Source organism: Neolamprologus multifasciatus, chromosome 10 (assembly GCF_963576455.1).
Source record: "Neolamprologus multifasciatus chromosome 10, fNeoMul1.2, whole genome shotgun sequence".
In the NCBI taxonomy this organism is placed as follows: Eukaryota; Metazoa; Chordata; class Actinopteri; order Cichliformes; family Cichlidae; genus Neolamprologus; species Neolamprologus multifasciatus.
This window is the reverse complement of record NC_140448.1, coordinates 5,839,143-5,862,953: the sequence shown is the minus strand read 5'-3', so window position 1 is coordinate 5,862,953 and position 23,811 is coordinate 5,839,143. Positions and strand designations below refer to the sequence as shown.

General features: G+C 41.5%; 2 protein-coding genes across 10 annotated transcripts in view; one reads left to right on the top strand and one right to left on the bottom strand.

Moving 5' to 3' along the window:
- The window catches only part of nherf4b (NHERF family PDZ scaffold protein 4b), a 350,895-nt gene that overhangs the window by 91,648 nt on the left and 235,436 nt on the right, over positions 1–23,811 (bottom strand). The gene's annotated exons all lie outside the window — the stretch shown is intronic.
- The window catches only part of LOC146509441 (vacuole membrane protein 1-like), a 56,537-nt gene that overhangs the window by 27,932 nt on the left and 4,794 nt on the right, over positions 1–23,811 (top strand). For 7 of the 9 annotated variants that reach the window (XM_085174022.1, XM_085174021.1, XM_085174020.1 and 4 more), the window contains 3 exons: positions 5,482–5,562; positions 5,695–5,811; positions 8,653–8,714. In XM_085174022.1, coding sequence (XP_085030148.1) covers positions 5,482–5,562; positions 5,695–5,811; positions 8,653–8,714 — 260 coding nt within the window. Of the gene's footprint in view, positions 1–5,481; positions 5,563–5,694; positions 5,812–7,458; positions 15,065–23,811 lie in introns of those variants that run through there. The other 2 variants (XR_014876364.1, XM_085174024.1) reach the window with 2 other exon arrangements.

Sequence of the window (23,811 nt, the reverse complement as noted above, 5' to 3'; positions counted from 1 at the left end):
TTCCTATGCTGTTCGTTCTCACCAACTCTCTCTCCCCTCCTCTCTCTCTCTCTCTCGCTCTGTTCTGTGATATGTGGTAACTGTGTGTTTGTGTATATGTAACGTGCACTTGTGTACTTTGATAGCATCTGGAGGCAGGTTCTCGCACCAGCACAGACCTGCTGCATACGGAAACGTTTTCTCTCTCACCAGGGCTTTTACTGTTGCTCCGATGTTCCTGGGATTCCCTCTTTGGCTCACGGACGTCCCACCACACGTCTCCTTTTTCTTTTTTCCTCGTCCACCATTTACTTTTATTAACTGACGTTGTTTTATTGTGTTAGCGTTCATCTGCTTTTTTTAATGCTATATGAACAGCTGAGCATTAACGGCAGCCGTGGAAACTCCTCTGCGACTGAATGGACAAACTATCACCGGATTGTTTATGAGACAGGAAGTGGTTAAATTTTTCGTGAAGGAAGTGACCCCGTCTAACCCTTACCCCGTTCCACACACGTACCCCCCCCACCCGCCTCCCAAAAACCCCAAACACACACAATAGCACACACTCCCCCCTGTGGCAGCATGTTGGACTAAGATGCTTTGTACCCTCCATCAGTAAGAGGTTTCTTAGCATTTCGCCTTAAAGCCGCTGGTATTTCTCCCACCCTGCACGTGCCAACTTCCTGCCACAAGTGCACGTGACGCGCAGCAACAAAGCACTCTGGGTTTTTTCCTCATTCATTCAACAGAACTATTCAAGAATAATGAAGTCATGCCTTTTCTAACGGCTCCAGACGCTGATGTCATGAACATCAGTTTTTTCCTGCTTAAATCAGTGAGTGAGAGCACCACAGAGGAATCCTCGCACTGACACGGACCATAGCCGAACATCCTGCTCGGATTGGATCTCTTATAACTTCATTAGAAATGACTTCCTGTTGAAGGCTTTTTGTTTTTTCCTTCGTCTGGCATTGAAAGCGTTAACAGGCTGCGAATTCTTGATTGCCAACTCCCAGGATCCTATCTCCTGTAACTCAAATCAGGGCCATCTGCGCTGGGCGTATGCCTGCCTTCCCCCCTGGCCTACTGCACTCAAAGGCTCTCTGTGCTGTGGTTTGCCCAGCCTTGTCACGTGACTTCTCTGAAAGTGCCCCCTCCCTCCTCCTCCCTCTTTATTTCCAGTAAACTGTTTGAAAGGAGGGGGGTGAGTCAGAGTAAAACCAGCTTCCCTTTAACCACAGCTTGTTAAAGAATTTGTCAACGTGGACTCAGGGTGTGTGTTTGTGCGCGCGTGTGTGTGTTGTGCCATTGGACAGATTTGAATTTGTACCTCTTGGTTTTTTTGAAAGGCGACTATAGCTTCGATTGCGTCAAGAGTCCTTAATCACTTCACTTCCTGTGCCAGACAGAGCGGGCGCAGGCTTGTCAGGAGTTAATGACATGAACTTTAGCCGTCTTCATGTCGGGGGGCTCGCGAGCGCTCTGGAGATGTCTTCTGTGTAGAAGAAAAAAATGTGCGTGGGTGTTGACTTGTGTATAGGCTATGCATAGATTTTTCCTTGTGTGACACTTTGATTTTCCACATGGAGCAGATCGCCGTGTCACTGCCTGCTTTTGTCCATTTGAACCCTCAAAGTCACAACAAAGTGTTCGTTTTGTCGACTTTTCCACAACGAATGTTCAATAAAAAATGGAACCGATCCGGTTTTTGCAGTATATTATATTATATTATTATTTCCTTTCGATATCTAATTCAAAAAAGTAAACAGATTCAAACCAGCTGAGTCTTTATGTTTGAGGAGTTTCTCCTTATTTGGCCACCTGCTTGAATTAATTGATCTTGTAACCAGCAAATCATCCACAATATTCACTGGTCAAATCATCTCAAGGCTGTAAATGTTCATAAAACATTACAGACAAAACCTGTGAAAAGAGGCGTCTGACTCGCCTATACTTTGGTTCTTAAACGAGGACTTGATGGTCTGATCATCTCGAGCAACAAATCAAACGTGGTTTTGTGTGCTTGTGTGGTGACTGAAGGTTGCTGAGTAAAGATTTGTGCTGAGCAGCCAAACCTGGAGCTCCATCCTTTCATGACGCTGCACCCTGACACCATCTTAGCAGATGTCACCGCTGCCAAGCCCGGCAGGTCGGAGGACGCTGTCGTTAATAAGCTGCCAACAACAAAGACAGATGCTTCTCTGGTCCAGAAACACAGTTGTGTCCATAGTTGTGCGACAGTAAATCAGTGTCACGAGTTAACACACACAGACACACTTCACAGCCTCTCCTGAGGGACCCTCTGTTCATGTTTTCATTCTCTGTTAGTGCGCACGCCAAAAGCTCACCCAGCACATAATGTAAACAATGCGTGCGTCAAGATATGGTGAATGAATGGACTCGAGGCTGCGCGTGTGCGGCGCCCGGCGGCACTAAAGGACGCACTAACAGCCACAGATGTCAGGTATCCAGACACGGTCGTCAGCAGTTCAGCCATAAACCAGCCGTACACATTCCTTCCTTCCCCGTCTCCCACCAGCTGACACACACACACACACACACACACACACAGGCTAGAATTAAAACTCCAGGGTTCATGATTGGACATCAGCAGAGGCAGAAATTCAAACGGTGAACCAATCAGATCGTGCGTCCGCTCGCTCCCCCCTCCACCACCTTATTAGGCGACCTCCCGTGTCTCTCAAATTTCCCGTCTGTTGGGTTGCACCCAGTAAAGAATGTCATCAGCACTGTACTGGTTTTGTTGACCATATTAGGTATGATCATCTATTGCAGGCCCCCCCACCCCTCAGTGTTGGAGCTGCTGTGTTTCACAAACTGAGGCCTTGCTTTCAAAAAATAAACCCAATTTTTAGCCTTTTTGTCTGATAAAAATCCTGTTTTCAGTTAAATTTGGTTGATTTTTGTTTTGTTTGTTTTTTTCAGGTGAGGAAAAAATGTTTTTGCTAAAAGAAAATAAAGTTCACAAACATTTAACACAGATCGAATGAATATTTTACTGTGAAATATGCATTTAATAACCTGAGGAAGGTTCTAAATGTGTCGTTTGTTTTGTTCAGGAATTATTTGTCTTTACAGGAATTACCAAAATAATTTTGTCCATACGAGCAGATCGAGGGCTCGCTGTAAAGAAGAGTGTTTTTAATTTTTTAATGAAAATATTCCTACAGATATCAAAGAGTTTGTGATTTTTAGATTCAACTCCAAAGACAACCTCTGTGACACACACACACATTTATATATGACACTGTTGCACAGCAGCCTGATATTTCAAACGAATCTGTCTTATTTCAGAGAAATACTCTTAGAAAAAATATCTATTTAGATCCATGTCGGTCTCAGACAATAATTGACATAATTAGTAGAGGTGGGAATCACCATACATCCCACGATACGATATTATTGCAATTTTTAAAAATATTTTGCGATATTCAGATTCTGTACATAAAGGTAAACTTTATCAATATTCATTTTCTCTAATATCAAAGTCTCACACTCAGTCTTTCTCTCATTTCAGTTTGATTGTTGACAAACTGAACGGTTTGTATTACAGTCTAGTCCAACTTAACTGAATCAACCATCTGGTACAATTATAGCTATTCTGAACTATGCAGTTTATGAAAACTATGCAGCCCCTTCAGCAACTGAAGAATTTGAAAGTAAATTAAAACAAAATATAATTTTACATTAAATAAAAAAGTTTTAAACTTAATTAAAATAAAACATGTCTTAAATTAAAATAAGTAAACTGTCATGTTTATTGCTGCCAAAAACAAGTTAAACACATTTGGACAGTGAAGGAATGTCAGGATTCTTGCTCAGAAAAAGGATCAACATGCTCTGAAGTCAGAGCACAAAAACCTTTTTGTAACAAAGTATCGATTTCTGCTGTCCCTGTATCCATACATTATTAGCAAACAAAATATCACCATACTACACAGTATCCATTTTTCCCCCACCCCTAATAATTAATACATGTAGAGCCTGTAAGTGTTACATGTTTACATTCCCCGTCTATGACAACAATTACATTAATTTATAAACAAATATTATTTTGGTGCAACGAGTTTGAGAAGCTGAGAAAATGTGGAAATAATAAAGACAGAAAGCAGAGTTTATTTTCTAAAACCAAAATATCAAATGAAAATATTAAAAGTCAATTTAAAAGCAGTCATTTTACCAGCTCTTATTTTGCTGTTTGTTTGACTCTCAGTCACACTTTCCTTTGTAAATTTAAATTCTCACAGATGTTGTAGAAACGTTTACCTACATATTATTGTGCCGTCCCTGCATCTCAGGTTCCCTCTTAAATTTTCCCAGAAGTAGTTCAAGTAAAATCCAAACTTCTCTTCCCAGAAAACATATTGAGGTCAAATCTGCCTCACTGCTGTGAAAAGAGGCTTTTGTGGAGATGTCAGAGGGACGAGTGAGACATTAGTCACTGCAATAACACGTCTGCTCACATTTTCACAAAGGAATTAATAAGTTGTGCTGTAGGTGAAGTGCAGGCACGCCAAACCAGTTTATTCTTCCTCTGCAGACCAGTTTAGTAATTAAATTTAATTAATCCATATTTACAGCAGCCAAAGCTCATCTAAGTCTTTAAACCTTTTCCCAGTCAAGCTTTTCAATAAGCAAGACAACAAAATTCTCCCCACCTTTGTAGAGTTTTTACTTTTATTTTGATGAAAGTGTTGAGTTAGAATTATGCAAATATAAAATATAAAACCATCCTAAGTGCAGGTTTGTAGACGGCGCGGAGATTTTTGAGTGTTTGCAAACTAAAAACTGATTTGAGAGGTAAAGAAGCTCAGAGCAGAGAGTCTGCACGGCTAACAATCCTGATTCTGGAGGATTTGCAGCAGGTAGAAAATGTTCGTGTTGCAGCTTCAGCTTGAACTCGTGTAGAAATCAGCAGAGACGAGAAAAATCAGGAATTCTCTCGTTTTTCGTTCCGCCGGACGCCGTTTGTGTTTTTAGATTTAAAAAAGGCAGAAGGTTGGTCTCTGCTTCACCAGCACTGAATTATAAAGAGCAGAAAGGACTAAAGTAAAGCTCTGATTTTAACATCTAAATGTGTTTTTAAAACATGACATTTGAACAGTTTTCCGAGCTTTTGTTAAAAAGCACGTTTGGATGCGACGCTGCAGACGATTGTTTCTCACGACCGTGAAATTTGTTCTGCTGCAAAATCAAATCCCCTGAAACACAAATGGCTTCTTTTCATTTCAAACAAACGAATTTTAGCAGCAAGTAAAATGAAGAAAGCCGCAGAGATCAGGACGATTATCACTGAATATTTTAAAGACATGCTGAGATCAGATTTTTAAAATCAACGCTGATCATTAGCAAATGATTTAATTTGACTCTTTTACCTGTAAGTCTGACATCAGCCTTCAGTTTATTAACAGCGTGTAAACGAACAAATCTGTGGAGGTGATTTATTTCCACATTTCTCTCTCTTATATTTATTTTCAGGACTTCTCCTCGCGGGCGAAAGTCTCCGTACAGAAACTGATCCAGAAAGTGGGATTCTTCGGGATTTTAGCCTGCGCTTCGGTGAGTCCCACACAAGCTTATTTTGATTCTTTCTGTCATAAAAAGCCATAAAATAATTCTTCTTGTTCTGCAGACGTCCACACTGAACACACACGATGCATTTCTTTGATCGAGCTGCTGATTTCCCCTCAGATTCCCAACCCGCTGTTCGACCTGGCAGGAATCACATGCGGACACTTTTTGGTCCCGTTCTGGACTTTTTTTGGCGCGACGCTGATCGGGAAGGCGCTCATCAAAATGCACATTCAGGTAAAAAAACGCCATGGATGTCTGTGGCTCATAGAAATAGAATAATAGAAGAGTGTGTGAACGCACTGTGTGTGTGAAACGTTCGATTCTGTGCTGAAACGAAGCAGAGTTTGAGATGCACGAGCATCTTTAATGGTGACAGATGCACGAGCGAGTCGCACTGATGCAGCGACTGCTCTGGAGTCAGCTCCGCAGTGAGGAGGCCATTTTGTGCAGCCAAGCAGGGGGGAGTCGACCATTTTGTGAGTGCAGCTGCAGCAGCACAGAGCCTGCAGTGTGTAGATGGTCCAGAGCTATACAGCTTCATCCTGCATTGTTGGATAAGGAGCTGTAGGTAGGAGACTTCCCAAATACTTGTTCTAATCCTGGAAAATCCTCAATTTGCGTCCAGGAATTTGTGGTATGTGTGCGCTCACCGTCGGGGGATCGACTCGTTGTTTTCTAACCAAACGCAGGAATCTGCTCGCTGTGACACCGACGGGTTAAAAACACGGGAAGCATTTCCACAGCAGCTGCGTGACTCGCTGAGCAGCAGCAGATAAACATGTGTGGGGGGTGGAGGAGGACGTGGAGGTGGTGGCTGCACGGCAGGAACAATCACACACAAAGTGCTCCCAGGGCCCCCGCTGACAGAGGTGTGGCCCTCTGTGTCACGTAAAGAAGACCCCCCCCCCCTGCAGGCTCCCTGGAGCTGCTCGCCTTAATTGTTCTGAGAGTTTGTTTCTCATGCAAATGAGCCGAGTTTAACGTCTTTGTGCAGAAAACAAGAAGAGTTGGAGGAGCAGGTGACACCGACCCAAAGGGGGGGAGAAAGGGGGTTTAAGGCTGTGTGTGTGTGTGTGTGTGTGTGTGTGTGTGTGTGTGTGTGTGTGTGTGTGTGTGTGTGTGTGTGTGTGTGTGCGCGCTCAGGTGTGTTCTCTTCATTCTTATTCCTGCTCTGCTTCCTGCTTTTAGAGCTCGTGGAGCTTCAGGTTCTCGTCGTGGAGGAACACGTGTCTGTGTTTGTGATGGTCACATGACAAATATTAAAATATTCTGGAAACAGTTGTGAGAACATGTTGTTATCTTCCCATCAGACCAATGATGAGCTGCTGTTCCATGTTTGTGTGTCTGTGAGGTTAATCTGCACTGGGACGTGTGTGTGTGTGTGTGTGTGTGTGTGTGTGTGTTGTGCTGTGGGGGCACAAACGCCTCGTTTCAGGTTAAATAATTACTGTAACTGTCACAAACTCCAAATCTTCTAGAGGTGGGAATCCCCACACATCCCACGATACGATATTATTGCAATTTTTTAAAATATTTTGCGATATTCAGATTCTGTACATAAAGGTAAACTTTATCAATATTCATTTATCTAATATCAAAGTCTCACACTCAGTCTTTCTCTCATTTCAGTTTGATTGTTGACAAACTGAACGGTTTGTATTACAGTCTAGTCCAACTTAACTGAATCAACCATCTGGTACAATTATAGCTATTCTGAACTATGCAGTTTATGAAAACTATGCAGCCCCTTCAGCAACTGAAGAATTTGAAAGTAAATTAAAACAAAATATAATTTTACATTAAATAAAAAAGTTTTAAACTTAGTATAGATTTTTTCCCCCACCCCTAAAATCTTACCAAGTCTATTTGTCTCATTTCTAGTCAAATGAAACGAGTGATCGAAGCTGCAGCGTGGAAAAAACACGAGTGGATGTATCTGAGTGAAACTCTGTAGCTGAGAAATGAGACACATTTACTTGGTGAGATTTGGAGTTTTTGCTGTTTGTTGTGTGTCAGATACAAAGTTTCAGACTTTCTTCTAAAGTTGTGACAGTTATTTATATTTCTGTATTTATTTTGTAACATTTTGACTGCGAGCCTGTCGTTGGTTCAGTTTCTCCTCCTGTGATGCTCACAGGCTGAACACTGAGGTTAAGTCAAACAGCTGATCAGCTGATCACGTTCACAGCGTGGCTGAGCGCTTTTAAAAAATTGTATCCACCTATCACATGATTGATCTTTGTGTATTTGCCATGATTTTGTCAGCACATTTATATTTTCCAAATGGTGTTGGAGGTGAATAGTGTTGTTGGTCAGCATCACTGCAAGTTGTGACTCTGATTTTTAAATAGTTCTTATTTAAATTGACGGCGCTGCTCTCCGTCATTACCTGATATAGAAAATGCTGGTGCATCTCTTTTCCTGATAATCTTCAGTTTATATTTAGTGTCTCAGTTTCTGTGTGTTTGAACAACAAACACGAGTTTGTAATGGCGGCTCGGCTGCCGTAGTCTTCCTCATGGCGAGAGGTCAGTGGATGGAACAAACACGTGCTCTCTTAGAAGAACACACTAACAGACAATAACTGAAGGACCTTGAAAAATTAGTGGTCAATTATTGTCTGCATGCCCCTCCCACCAAACCTGCAGCAGGCAGATAAAAGCTGGACTGACCGGCAGTCGCCTGTTTGCCTGTGCTGGTGACTCAGCAGCAATCTGGACAGGAGCCGGATCCAGCCCCCCCCCCGAAGCCGTGACACATCTCTGACCCTTCATGTCTCGGTCATACGTTACACACCGACTGTCCTAATGGCAGCGAGCTGATACGCTGACGTGTGTCACACTCTCTGATTTCGTGCCTTTGTTTCTGCTTTCACACCAAACCCTGTTGGTTGTGTCACACGTGATCAGGGAAACTGAGTCGTGTGAGTGTTTGTGCGAGTGTTTGTGCGAGTGTTTGTGTGAGAAAGCAGCTATTAAAGGATTACCGGTCAAACTATAATGTTTTCCTGCTATTACTGACCTCACGCTTCAACGACTAACGTGTTCCTCCTCCGTGTGCTTCTTTGTCACACAGAAACTGTTTGTGATCATCACCTTCAGTAAGCACATAGTGGAGCAGATGGTCTCCCTGATCGGGTGAGTAACCCTCACCGGGTGTGTGTGTGTGTGTGTGTGTGTGTGTGCGCCTGTTTGGTCACCAAAAGTACCCTGAGCTGCACCTACTACGCGCCAAAGAGTGAACGTGATGAATGAGGGACTTTTTGGGTGGCGATGGGGCGTTTAGGCCCCGCTGTGTCACCGGGCCTCCTGCAGACGCTGTGCACAGAGGCTCTGAGGGGTTTGTTTACTCTGAGATTCGTTGTGCAGACCTCGAAACAAGGTTTTTGTCACATTTAGCTCGCTCCTCGCTCCTCGCTCTGCTCTGAGAGTCTGTGTGCTGATTAAGAGCCTGGATGTTTCCACTGGATGATGACTATGAGCATGAACATTCTGACTCTTCACAATCCAAAATGAGCTCCTGACTGTGGCAGAAACCTCGTCCCTGATTTATCACGTTTTTTGTTTAGCTTGCTGTTTTGTTTCCCGTGTGTCTGCGTAAGTGATCACAGAGCTGCTGCTGGTACGAGGAGGCTTTCATGTGTGAGCTGACGGTGCCGGTTAACCTGCAAGCCTGTGTGGAGGAAACGCTGAGTTTCTGGAGAAGGTTGGAGAGGCAGGTTTTATCTGTGCAGTGGACGTCCTGTAAAAGCAAACCACACAGTAAATACGGGCTTCTTGAAGCCACGATGAAGCTGAGAGATGCTTGGAGTTGGGAGTGGGTGCTGACGGGGGCCGTGATGGGTGTCGGGGGCCTGCAGCTGGAAACCGACACACCTGCTGGTGGGAGGGCCATTTATATCACACACACACTCGTAGGTGCACTCACACACATGCTGACAGAAGGAGGTCAGATTGCATCAGCTCTTCCTCACTGTTAGTGTGTCTTTGTGTCGGCGCTGAGTTTGGACGTCTGCAGTCAGAGTGTCAGAAACAGTTTTTCTTTTTGCACTGTGTTTAGTTTTTACACAGAGAAATTAAACTCTGTTGTAATGTGTGTGTGTGTGTGTGTGTGTGTGTGTGTGTGTGTGTGTGTGTGTGTGTGTGAATTGTGAAAGACGTGCCCACTAGCAGTCACTGTTCATTGAGCTGCAGACTCGAGGCAGCAGATCATTGGTTACTGACAGTTTCAGTCTGACTCGCTTCTTCTCTAAAGGAAGTTTCACTCATTACAACTCGTCAACCGTCGGCTTGCTTCCTCTCCGAGCTCTTTCTATCCTCACCTCTGACTCTCTATGCTGCTCTCGCTCTCAGTCACACATCACCTTATGAATGGGTGACAGCGTTTTAATTTAACCCTTTCTGCACCAGCGCTCTGCACCAGCGCTCTGCACCAGCGCTCTGCCACGTTCACTGTGGAGGTGCTTTCAAATAAATGTGCACCTTTCCACGCACGAATCTGCAGTTCCACCTGCTGTGCGCTTGCACGGTGTGCACACACTCACACAAACTCAACCATTTATCCTCTGGATGCCTTTTTTCTCAAAACAGAACAAAGAAGTCACACACATGTGTCACGTTGTGTATGCGGTGGTCAGCAGACACACCTGAGCTGATACATGAAACTATTTACTTACTTTTTACACCAGGTTGTTTATTTGGACATTTTATATATTATTTGCACTGGTTTGGAGATGCTCTGGATCTCATTGTACAACTGTATAGTGACAATAATAGCATTCTATTCTATTCTATTCTATTCTGTTCTGTTCTCCAAAATTTCCTCCCACCTGCTAATATTGGATCTTTTAATCTGACCTGTTGCTCTGAAAGCTGATTTCTTACATTTCTTTTCTGTTCATGTAAACAGTGAAATTCTGACTTGACATGATCAGACAAATGTTGATTGACAGCCGCGTCTCCAAAATACTTTTAGTGAAACGCACTCTGGCCGTGGGGTTCGCCGTCGTTTGCGTCGTGATTTTGGGTTCTTGATATGTGTCTTTGTTTTGCCTTAGCGGGTGAATGAGCTGACCGTTGGACTTTGGCTCTAGTGATTTCATCCTCACGTGACATAATACAATACAAGTCATTTCCTGCTCTAGGTGAGCTCGCTGGCACGCGCACACAGACGACGCAGCCTCTCTGGGTGCAGCACCTCGAGTCTGTACACATCACTTATTTTATTTTTACACCTGGTAAATAAATTTTATTTCGACGCACACACAGTGTTTTTGTTTGACTGCTTTTTTTGGATTTATGCTGAAGTTGATAAAGGTTCAATTCCAGTATTTAGCTTCCTGACAGAGTGGAACATTTTTCAGTGAATCCAAGCACGGCTGTTATTAAAATAACAATGAAGCGGGTGAATTCCCTGAAACATTTACTGCAGTGTGGAAAAAACTCCAGTTTCACAACAGTCAAAGTGTGAATTTTTGGTGATAAGAACAAAAGTGTGTGTGTGTGTGTGTGCGCGCGCCTCTTTTTGTTTGTAAAATGTGTTTGAAGACGAGGGTTTTGGCGTGCTCTCTGCTGACCGTCGAGTTTTGAATGAGCTTCTTCTTTAAGATGTTTTAGTTCTTGGTCGTCTGTGATCAGTTTAAAACGGGGAAGTCGTTTTTCTGTGAATGACAAATGGAAAGTGTTGAAATTCATTGACTGAAATTCAGTTTCATAAGAGGATCACGAGGCTCTAAAACTGTCAACAGGAATTTTTATTACCTCTCAACCAAAAAATGACCAACTTCAGTTTTTCCTTCGTTTATCTACCAGCTAGAAATAAAATGTGCCTTTATTTATTTATCTATTTATTTATCTATTTATTTATTTATTTATTTTTATTTATCTATTTATCTATTTATTTATTTATTTATCTGTTTATTTTTTATTTATTTGTCTATCTATTTATTTATTTATTTTTTATTTATTAATTTATGTATTTCTCTATTTATTTTTAAGAATGTGCACAAAATAAATGATTAAAAAAGCCATTATACGTTCTCTGCTGTTCCTTTTGAGTATTTAAGTTTGTTGGAAAAATAATTTTTCATTTCAACTTTTCAGTGAGTTTCTTTCTTTTTCAGCCGTTTCTCTTTTTCAGCTGTTTGGGGAAAAGAAAACGTCAGACGGGTCAAACCTGGTTATTACTTCTTCATGATTGTTGAAACAGTTTTCTGTCAGATCGTTTTCACTCTTATCCTGCTGAGCCGAGCATTCAAGGCTACATCTGCAGGTTTCTGTCAGCAGCAGCAGGGTAATGATGAAGATAGTTTTGCTTTGAAGTGCAACAAAGTCCCAATAAAAGCCTCCTCAGATGCCTTCAGGGCTGATAAAAGAAACAGATAACCAGGTCAGACAGGCTGAGGGTCTGATCAGACTTGTTGGGTTTCTTTCGTCCTGTGACTAATGTTCAGACGTCTGCTCTGCACGAGGAGCCGTGTGGACGGTCGTGTAGGTCAGGAGGAAGTTCTGCAGACTCACGTTAAGTAAGGCTTTCTGTACATACTGCTCCTGTTCTTAGTTAAAAGGCTCATTTTTCATATCCTTGCACATTTTTTGCAGATTTTCTGATGTCAAAATTTTCCTAATTCAAGAGTTTTTTGTTTGTTTTTTTTTAACTTGCTAGCAGTGACTTTCTGACAGAGTGGGAAACACCCTGATTCTAGGCTTCGTGTAACACCTGGACTCTATCTGTTCCTCCCTTTTCTCCGTTCTCTTATCTCAGCACCACCCACCACATGTGGCAGTGGAACTGGGAGCTTTCCAAGTTTTCCATCCTCTCGTTGATCTTTCGTAAGTGTTCGGGTGAACAGTTTACTCTGATTCGTGCCATTTCTTCATCAACCATTTGTAGCCGATAACTGGACAGGACATAACAGAGGCTTTCTCTGATTGTAAGACAAACTGCAGGGATCCAGTTGTGTTTATGCTCGTCACTGGTGTCTGTGGTGGAACTGGATGAACTTTCTCTAAACGCCAGATGAGAAATTTGTTTCATATTATCTCATCTTCTGACATCACACCCTGTTCTTCACTAAGTCAGCAGTAGTTGTTTTGTATGGAGTCTTTGTCAGACTCTGAGAGAAAACCATTGACATGCAGAGAGGAGTCGAGACCTGAATAGGTTGTGCTGTAGAAACCGGTGTGCTGAGCCACGGGGAACCCCAGCACGTCTTCATAAGAATGCACCTATTTCCATGCGAGTCCATCTCTAAGACACGAGTCAATTACCAGCACAAAGGGCCTCCAGATGGCTGCTTCTGCTGCATGAGGCATTAGGAGATCCCAGCATGCAGCCCTGCTCGGGAGGAGGAGACACAGGTCAGAGCAGGCCGGCGTGAAGCATCGTTGAATCATAGAGGAGCGTTTCAAGTTAGGCTTTGCATTTACATGCAGTGTTGTGCTGCGATTGTAATGTATTAGGTCCTCTTGGTGGAAAAACAATGAGTCGTGAACTCAGCTGGATTATGTCTCAGATTATTTTCAGCATTTACTTTTTGTTTTGTGACAAAAAAAATCCTTCTACGCAAACACGACCAACGCCGCGTATTTGAAAATGCAAAGTGATGGACGTGAGGAACCGTTTAGATTCAGTTTGCTTTGTTCTGTTTCCTCTCGAGTGCAGGGTCAGCGCAGCTTCCTGTGGACGTTAGCTATAAAACAACCGAGCTGTGTCTGCTGGAGAAGTCAAACTATTCTGGGTGTTCACAGAAGGGCAGTTATTTATGCACACGTACTCAGCGTCTGGTGTTTAAGGTCTGTCACTGCTCGTTTCCACTGAATTTCACTTGCGTTGAACACTCACGCCTCGTTCATATAGAAACTAGGTTTGCGTGGTTTCGTACTGAACGACGGGGTGATGGTAGCGATGGCGCACTCGCAGGCAGGAAGGGATTGAATGATCGGGCACCGCATTAGTCTGATTGAAGCAGAAGGTATCCAGTTGTGGCCGTGAGATTTCCTGCAATTTTAGAAAGAAGAGCGCGTCGAACTGCATGTTTTGCTGCGATGTTTCGTACCTTGAATGTTTTTGAAAACAGTGACCTGTCATCTCACCTCACTGCACCTATAAATAGCCTTTATTGAGCGTATGAGCAAAGTCTTCCTGTTAACCCAACGTGCAGGAAGGGAGTGTTTTCAATACTGTTAGTCACTGGCTCTGCTGGTCACCTGAGAACTGACAAAGATGGCATTGATCAGTCTTTCCACTGCCAGGCCGATTCACCCCAACGCATTCATGATGCGATTGGCGAGACGGTGAGACTGAGCAGTGGTGTGGTGGCAACTGTCCTTTTATACGCCATCGTTAAATTTAATGTGTGGCTCAGCAGAGTGGACTTTTTATCTTCACTTCTGATTACCCAGATTTCCACCTGACAGGAAAACAGCGGCAGGAGCAGAGAAGTGCAAAGGTCTTAGTACAGCCTGTAAAATAACAATCTGTCGCTCACGACTGCAGATCCTGCAGGCCTGTTTCTGCCATTAATGACACACTGAGATACTGTGTGTGTGTGTGTGTGTGTGTGTGTGTGTGTGTGTGTGTGTGTGTGTGTGTGTGTGTGTGTGTGTGTGTGTGTGTGTGTGTGAGGAAAGTAGAATGACACAAAGAAAGGGAGAGGTCATATGTGCTGCAGGTCTGGTGTCATATTCTGTGCCTCTGAGGCGTCGTGTGTGAGCCAGGACTTCCTGCTTCGTTCGGCTGATTCTTTTATCGCGACACGTTCACCGCACATGTATGGAACGCCAGGACTGCCATAATGAATTAATTAAATACACCATTAAATAATTAATTAAATGTGTCAATAATTAATTAAAATGGGAAATAATTAATTAAATAAATAGTTATGACACATGTAATTAATTAATTATTGACACATTTAATTAATTATTTATGTATTTCACATTTTAATTAATTATTGACACATTTAATTAATTATTGACACATTTAATTAATTATTTATTGACACATTTAATTAATTATTTATGTATTTCACATTTTAATTAATTATTGACACATTTAATTAATTATTTAATGATATATTTATTTATTTCATTTTGGCAGTCCTGGCGCCTGGCTCTCATCATGAAATAATTTTATCTGTCAACCTCACCCATCAAACTCAGGGGGCGGGGTTAACGCTGATCGACTCAAAACCATTGCTTTGGCCTGGTGGCCATTGTTTTTAGCACACAAAAACCAGCATGTGGAAACTAACAGAACTGAACTTTGAAAAACCCTGTTTGTGTGTGTCACCAAATACAGTTTTAATATTTTTTTAGCCGAGAATGTAGTGGTTTAATCTTCATGTGTCTGGTCGGTTTCTCAAGATACAGCCTCTTTGCAAAAGTGCTTCGATGATTTCGGAGATGTCTGCCCAGTCTCACGGCAAAGCGTGGATAGACCCGCTCGCCTCGCAAGCAATCGAGCTGTTATTACCACCGACAAGGCTCAGGCCCCGGTACACAGCTGTAATAACCCCCGCTGACACGGACTTCTTTTACTGAGGTTATATTTATCAGGGTTTTATTTCCTGATGTTCTTATGTGTCCTACGTGTTTCAGTCGCCAATTCTGAATTATAACTAACATTAAAAACATGTTTAATGAGGAGAGAGAGCAAATAAATTCGATTAACAGCTGATCTTTGGGTTTTTGTTCAGTAATCAGCGTGACCTGTGAATAAACGCATAAAAGAGATAACGTTGGTGTTTCCGTCATGTAGTAATTGCTGGCTTTAACTGTACAAAGGTTGTTCGAAACTATGACACACATACAGACTTCATGATGTTCGGCTAATATTTTTATTGTGAATATTAATCATGAGGGTAAACGGACCTGTACACCACAGAGCGAGGTCAGCATGTCCACGATATCTTCAGCTCTCTGAGGTAACACAGAGTTTCCCAGCTGACTAATCTAACTGTCATCTACGAATAATTCACGGGTCATATCAATATGATTTTACAGAAAAGCATCCTTAATACTGCCAACTATTCCAGAGACGTGAAAATCTACAGCATAAAGAACACAAAAATATAGCAGTCTAACGCAACACTGTAGATGAACCGTCAGTTTGTCAAAGTGGAATGAAAGCGATTGGTTGAACAGGTGTTCGTGATCTGTGTTTTCTGCATTTTCATCAGCGTAAGAGACTCAGCAGCAGATTAGAATAACAGTTATACATTTAATAAATTACCAAATGAACGCAAGAAACGAGCAACCCTGTTCCGACAATTTGAGTTTGTGTTCCCTCAGCTGCAGACTGTTTAAATGTTTGAGAGGAAGATTAGATATAAAGCAAACGTCAAACATAGACTCAGTCTGCGTTCACATTTGATATGAGGCCAGGACGGATAATGGCTGTGTCCTGTTTTAAGATCATACATGTAAAATTGTTGTCTGACCTCCGTCGATCCAGCCGCTCAGAGTTAACTGAAGTTAACTTGGATAAATTATAGTTAAGGAGTATCACAGATAACACCCACGTGAGCTGTGTGACTGTTCACCACTACACTGAAATCAGTAGGCTATTACTGAAATACACGTGTTATTTCATAAACTATGATGTAAAGTCCTACTAACATGTTTAGTTTTAAAGGACACCTTCCTGCCTTATTAGCAGTATTAGTTTTCTTCTAACATCCAGAAGTCTGCACCACGTGTTTCATAGTTTGTAACAAACCTTTGACAGTTAAACATAACATGACCGAAAAAGCAAAAAAATAAATAAATGAATAAAAAGAGAGAGAGAGAAAAAAAATCACACAAATTATATGTTAACCTCGTTTATTTTTAGTTAAGTAAACTCTAAAAATTCTAACAGATCGCTGGTGCTTAGAAAACCTATTAAAAAACAGATGATATAATATTTCTGTCCAGTTGGAAACTCTGCTCCTCTCGGTGGAAATGCGCCTTCTCTTTCCTCTTTGTATAAAAACATTTTAAAAGTCAGTTTAATCTCAAACTTCACTGTTAAATCCAAAACACACCAGATAAAGAAAAGCGAATGGTTCAGTCTAACACATGGGCCAGTGAACCATTAAACGTCTGTAAAACTGTGCAGTTCTGAAACGTAACTTTAACCTCAGCCAAACCGATTTGCTCAGTTGTAAATAAAACAGCGAAGTAAACGTGACCCGACAGACAGAACCTGAGTGAATTAAGTCCAGCGTTTAACACTGAGAGCTAAAACTCAGGTGAGGTTTCAACGCTGTGCCGGTGATTGGAAGTGGGTTCGCCTATAAAGTGCTCTGTTGGGAAACAAGCTCCAGCAGCTCTGCGCTCGGGAAAAACTATATTTACTTATCTTGTGCAGAAAAATGTGCTGACGTTGCGTAATATCGAGCACCGGCTGCCCAGTTAAACTGTGACTATCACCAGGTAACGTGGGCGTGTTTCTTGAATTAGCAGCAGGTGTTAAACAGCTGACAGGTGAGGAGGAGGATGCATGCAGGTAAACTGAGGGCCTGTTGAGCTGATCGCTGGTTTCGTGAGAAAATTGTCAGCTCGTTCTTTATGTTACAGAAGCACAGAGACACACGACCAGGTGGAAAGAGACAATCGTTCGGTGAAAATGAGAATTTGCGAATGCAACACGTGGAACACGGAGAGTGGAATATGTAAACAAACCGGTTAACGTAACCCCCTCGGTGCACTCTGCATGCTGACTGTTAGCAGAGCTACTGAAATCTCTGAAAACATCTGAGCACAAACATGTTCTATGTTGACAACCTGACCCGACATGTGAAGATTACAGCGCGACATTCGCAGCTAAAACACTGTTAAAAGTGTAGTTGGTGACAGAAAAACGGGCTATTTTAAAACTACACCACCAACATTGCTGCCTGTGATTTGAAATGCACTCTGGGATACCTGGCTGCCCCAAGTCTACACAAGTCGATTATCTAGGATCGACCTGTTTTGACTTACTTTGCACGGCAACCAATCAAATGTTAGAGAAGCTGCATGGGCTGCGTTAACCCCGCCCCCTGAGTTTGATGGGTGAGGTTGACAGATAAAATTATTTCATGATGAGAGCCAGGCGCCAGGACTGCCAAAATGAAATAAATAAATATATCATTAAATAATTAATTAAATGTGTCAATAATTAATTAAAATGTGAAATACATAAATAATTAATTAAATGTGTCAATAAATAATTAATTAAATGTGTCAATAATTAATTAAATGTGTCAATAATTAATTAAAATGTGAAATACATAAATAATTAATTAAATGTGTCAATAATTAATTAATTACATGTGTCATAACTATTTATTTAATTAATTATTTCCCATTTTAATTAATTATTGACACATTTAATTAATTATTTAATGGTGTATTTAATTAATTCATTATGGCAGTCCTGGCGTTCCATACACATGCTCCACACTCATCAAATCATTCCTACTATTACTAATGTATTCATCAGGGTGACAAATGGCCCGCATGTTGTTTTAGGAAACAGAACGCCATTGATTCCCTTTTAGAGCGGCTCATTTATCAGGGGAACACAACGTGACCTCCAGCTCTTAATCAGCATCGTCCACTGTGAAGTGTATTGTTTTGTAAATCCCATAAACATTTTAATGCGTGCTGTAATTTCACCAGTTGTCATGAGGATGTGTCTGTGAGAGGAGTCATCCCAGACAGGACCTGAGTCAGAGGCCAGCTGAGCAGACGTCCGGGCCCCTCGTACTCCCAGCCGCTCATCCGTCACACCTCAGTCAAAACAGACGCATCATCCCACATCAGCCTAAGTAATGGGAGGGGAGGACGGACTGTGGAGAGGCTTGTTTCTGATAGTTCTGTCTGAACGATCATCGCTAGTAGTTTTATTGTCCAGGTTTGGGTTTTTAAGGCCTCAGACTGAAAACCAGGGAAACGACACAAATAAATATCTACAATCAGATTTCAAGTAAACAAAAATGCACTTGTTCAGTGTCATTTTTGCAAATCTGAGGACTAAATTAGTCTCATTCAACATTAATGTAGTGTGTGTGTGTTTGTTCAAGAATAGAAAAGCTTCACTTTCTGTCTCTGACACAACCTCGAGGGCGCATCGTCAGAAAATAACGATCTGGATGCTTTCAGTGCTTTTTCCTGTTTTGCTGGTGACGTCTTTGTCTTGTGCAAACATCATTGTCTCCTTAACTAACACGTCAGGAATGGTTCATAGAGCGACCCACCTCTCCACGTTAGAATAAAACCCAACTGTCCCTCTTTTTAAATCCCATCTTAAAACACATTTTTCTCTTTCTATACCGTATAGAATAGAATAGAATAGAATAGAATTCAACTTTATTGTCATTGCACAGGTACAGGGCAACGAAATGCAGCTTGCATCGATCCAGAAGTGCTTTAGCCATGATATAGATATATTACAATATATATTAGCAATAATACAGATATGTAAGTATATTACAGAAATGGGTCTATTATGGTATGTTATAATGAGAGTGAATGTATGAGAGTTACCAACTTTTTATTTGAACTTTCTCACCTGTTCGATGTTGCTGATGTTATCTGTTGCTCTCTGTTGTTATTAAATGTGCTTTATAAGTGAATGGAATGAAACATTGTTACAAAAACACTCCATCTTCTCAAACTTTTTGGGATTTCTTTACCTGGATGCCAACACTACATCTCATTTGCTAAAACTTTCACTCTTGCAACGTATAGTTTTGAAGCGGAAGCTATACAGCATCCTGTGGCTTTTAGCAGGTAGCTGCTAACCTGTGTGGTTACAAACTACTAGCATTTCACATGTATGACACACCACAGAGGCACTGTATAGTTCCCCAGTGTACTGTACACACATATAGCTTGTTACTCAGCGACTGCTTTGACTGATGCTTGTCTCATAAATATGTGAGCTTGGAGAGTTTCTGTTCTTCACATGTACCTAGCGCAGTGTGACAGATTCATTTCCCCACTCTGGTATTTTTGAGGGTTTTCTTAAACAGAGTTTCCCATTTGTAACTCACATGTAAGAGCTAGGTGTCGTCTCATAGGAAATCATGTCATTATAGAGCCCCACAAACCTGACATCACAGGTTAGATGGAGACACCTACATCTCTCATCTTCTCTTCATCTGCTGCTGTAGCCTGAACAGTTTGACTTGTCTGGATGCGTCTCAGTCAAGCGTGACTCACTGAATAACCCCGCGGTCCAGGCCTGGTTACCCGCTGCCCCAGCAACTGCATACATCCCAACACCAGGAGAGTTTGTGTAGGCACGCTGACCTAACCTGGGGGTGTGGGTGGTCACGGGGACTACAGCAGTGTTTCATTTGAGAGGAATAATAGAAAGCTATAACTGGTGCCCCTAATTTCCTGGCAGCTCTGCGGAGAGGAGAACACGAGTGTATGCTTCTGTACATGTAGGTGTACGTATGTGTGCTGGCTGACACAGATGGCTGCAGAGCAGGGCTGTGATAAACACTCTGGGCAGGGGGATCTCCGTCCAGGAGTGGGCTCCATGCTTTAGTGGTGAAGTCATTGGGAAAAAGCCCGGTCGAACTGGAGGAGGAATAGACACGCACCCACAGGCACACACAGATTACCTTACAACATTTGCACGTGAATCAAAATTTTCCCGACTATAAACTGAGTCGCACTCCTCCCCTAATTCCATTATTCCGTTATTCCAACACTTAATAAAGTTCAGTTGGAACAGTAGCAGTTTACCGAGGCGTGTAAGCCACGAAAGCCCGTTTAAAGAGAAATGTGCAGCGTCAGTGTTTCAAGGAGAGACGAAGAGGTCAGAGTGCCTCAGGTTAGCGCAGCACCTATCCACACCGTGCTCCTCGCGGCGTCGGCGCTGTTGTGTTAGGTGTTAGGTGTGAGCTGTGGCCCTGTGCAGCATTGGGTAACACCAGCGATTGCCTAAGCCAGTTGTTGTGATGGTGTTGTAACCCGTCGGACCTGGCCAGGGTTTGGCTGTCATGTGAGCCCTTGTTCTCTGTCTTCCTCTTCCTGGACGTCGGGCACGTGTGTGCCTGCTTGTCATTGTGTGTGTGCTGGATTTTAATCAGCATTAAGAACACAAATTGTACATTTTAAGAGGATCTGTGTTCAAGTGCCTTTGGAGGTGGCGGCCTATGGAAGGGGCATGCATGTCAAAGGTCACCTGTGACTCACTGCCAGTGGAATTTGTGTGTGTGGGTGTGGGGAGGGGGGTTGTTTCTTTCTTTTGTCTGTTTTTGTCTCTTTTCCCTTTGCAGCATTAGAACATGTTGCTCTTTGAGTAAATGATAGTTTATTAAAGATGATTTTAAAAAAGATTGGGCTGCTAAAATTAACCCAGCAGAAAGAATCGGCTGCAGGAAGCGTGAGAGATGGGGGGGTTTCCTTGTTCTCTCAGAGCCCCCCCATCCTTTCTCTCCTGATTATTGATCAGGTTGCACCTTGTTCACAGTTAAAGAACAGACACGTCGCAGGTTGTTACAGGTTTAGTGCAACTGAAAGTGATGACACGTTGAGCACACATCAGGTTTTTTAAAATTTGCATGTTTGATGCAATGAATAATTTCACAACGTTCACGTAATCCAGCAAACACGTTTTCTTTGCTCGTCACCCACAGTCCTTCATTTTTCCAGGTGTGAGGATTAAATAAAGATTTTCTTGATGCACTTCAGAGACAGAAAATGTTTGTTTTCTTTTACTCAACATTATTTTTCTAACATTTAACATTAATATAATTTTTACCTGCTTCAGCAGAATTATAAAAATGTTCTTTTGAAGTCATTGAATTTTTAAATAATTGAAACAGATGAAGAGGTGTGGACGGTGATGGCAGTGGCTTCCCCCCAGGATGAAATTGGTACCTCGACTGGGGTTTGATGTTCTGACCTAAAACTGAGCAATGTTGGATTTTACTAAACACTCTGATTGTCAGTGTTTTGCCTTTTGTCCGTGTGTTTATTTTACACAGATGCACAGTGTGACCGCACTCACAAGTATTTGGAAAAATGGAAAAAGTGATTTGGTTTAGTGGTTTAGTAAGAGGATGGCCTGGTTTCTCCTGTATCTCTGGACGAGCTCCTCACGTTCAAAAATGCTGATCAGCTTGATTAAAAGCATTCTTGAGAAAAAGGCAGCAAAGTAATAGTTTTGTTTAAACTCCTCGTGTCATATAAAAGAGCTCCAAACATTTAAGTCTTGAACTCTGATCACATACAGGACGTTTCCAGTTTTCTTTCAGATGATGAATAAAATATTGTACAGCTTTGCTTTCCTCCTGCTGCGCCTCTCATCTGTTCACAACACAGATGATAATAAATGAATTTAATTCTTTTACATATTTAGTGTTGGCTGCTGTATTATAATAATTTATGACAGGATGTATTTACTCAGTTGACTAAATGGAAACTGTTTGATGGTGATTATTAATAAGCTGATGATTTAGATATAAGAACACTTCATTTGTGCTGCTGTGTGAACATATCTACACAACACACAAAACAAACTTTCACTAATTTGTGCTTTAAATTTAAAGCCTTGATTTTTTTTTCTTTTGAAGGTAACAATTTAATTCTAATTATTGTTGATGTGTTCATGCACGGAGCCTTCTATGATGAAACAGCAGCTACATTTTAGGACTTAACAATAATACACAAATTTGTCTTTAGAAGAAAAAAGTAACAAAAGTGTTCTGTTTCATTTTGTTTTGTTCGTTTTATAAATGTGTGGCTGCTGTTTGATGTCTCTGAATGTGAACACAGATGATTTTCATGTGAAATACACAAAACTTTTGCTCCAGTTTTTATCATTACATGAGGACGAGCTTTATTGTTCATATGTTGAAGCTGATTATTTGAATAAAATACAACAACTTGAAGGGATTTTTGGTATTTTATAGTTTAATGAGCTGAATTATTGCTGACATGCAGTTTTACTAATATTTTTACTAAATAAAGGAAAACCAGAAAATTTAAACATGGCCAACAGTTTTTTAATGAGCATTTTCTACTTGATATAATAAATTAACAGGAGATTTTAATGTAAAACTGAGACTCTGAGCATAAAAAAGTGTGTTAGGTAGTTTGTTTTTAAATCACATTATTTGCTGATTGTTCGAGGCCTCAGAGCTTCTGAGTTTCTCTTCACTGCTCACACAGAATTTCAGCAAAGCTGCTGTTAAAGTTTTTCAGGCTCTTTGTTTGTCACATTTAATCCTTTTGCTGTTTTTCGCCACTTTAACTCTGAAACATCTCTAAATGCAGCTTTCACAACTTTGGCTAACATGTATATACTTCATGCACAGATGACACAAATCTTTCATTTATTTTAGGTATCAGAAAGTCATGAATCTTCCACACTCACACACACTCACAGGTAAATTACAAACACACTTACAGTAGGAATTCTTAAATCCAACATTTCTCAGCACCTTGTGTCGCAAAGTGAAAATATATTCCCCAAAAAACACAAAGTCACATTTAATGTGAAGACCAGGAGAGCGTCCTCACTCTGGCATTAAATTCTTGTGTTAGACTCCAGCTTTGAGCTTCTTTGTTGGTGGATTTGCCCTGCTCATGACTCAGTGTTGCTCATCGTGTAGGAGATGATTCGCCCGCCATTTCTGAAAACGCTTTCTTTCCTTCTTTGTTCTTGCGTGTTTACTTTTATTTGCTTTTAACTCGTGTGTTTTCTAGTTGTTGTGCTCAGATTCAGGTTTTATATTTTAAATAAGTTTGGTAAGAGTGTGTGTGTGTGTGTGTGTGTGTGTGTGAGAGAGTGAGAATGTAAGAGGAATTTTGTGACATGGGGGATGGGAATAGCAGAGGCTTTGTTTCCCTCCAAAAAGATTTTTGATAGTGTGTCCTTTGCATTTTCTATTGTGTAATTCAAAGCGTGATCCATCTGTTAGACTTCCTGTCTGCTTTGTAACCATTCACGTGTAGGATATCCATTACCTGTTATAAAGTTAATCATTACTAAAAGGCTTCCTCGTTCTTAACTCAATCATTTAACACAATCTTTTCTCTTTTTTTTCTCACCCTCTGATAGCAGATAGGTGTGTGTAGATTGTGTGCGTTTGTACGTGCGTGGAGGTAGGGAGGGACGGAAATGACAAGAGAAAGTTATCGGCTATAAACTCAACCGTATGTGACACGACTGCCCACGCAAACTTGTCTGAAAATCTTTGATGGGTCTCTGAGCTTTGAAGATGCCGTCCCAGTACGAACAAAA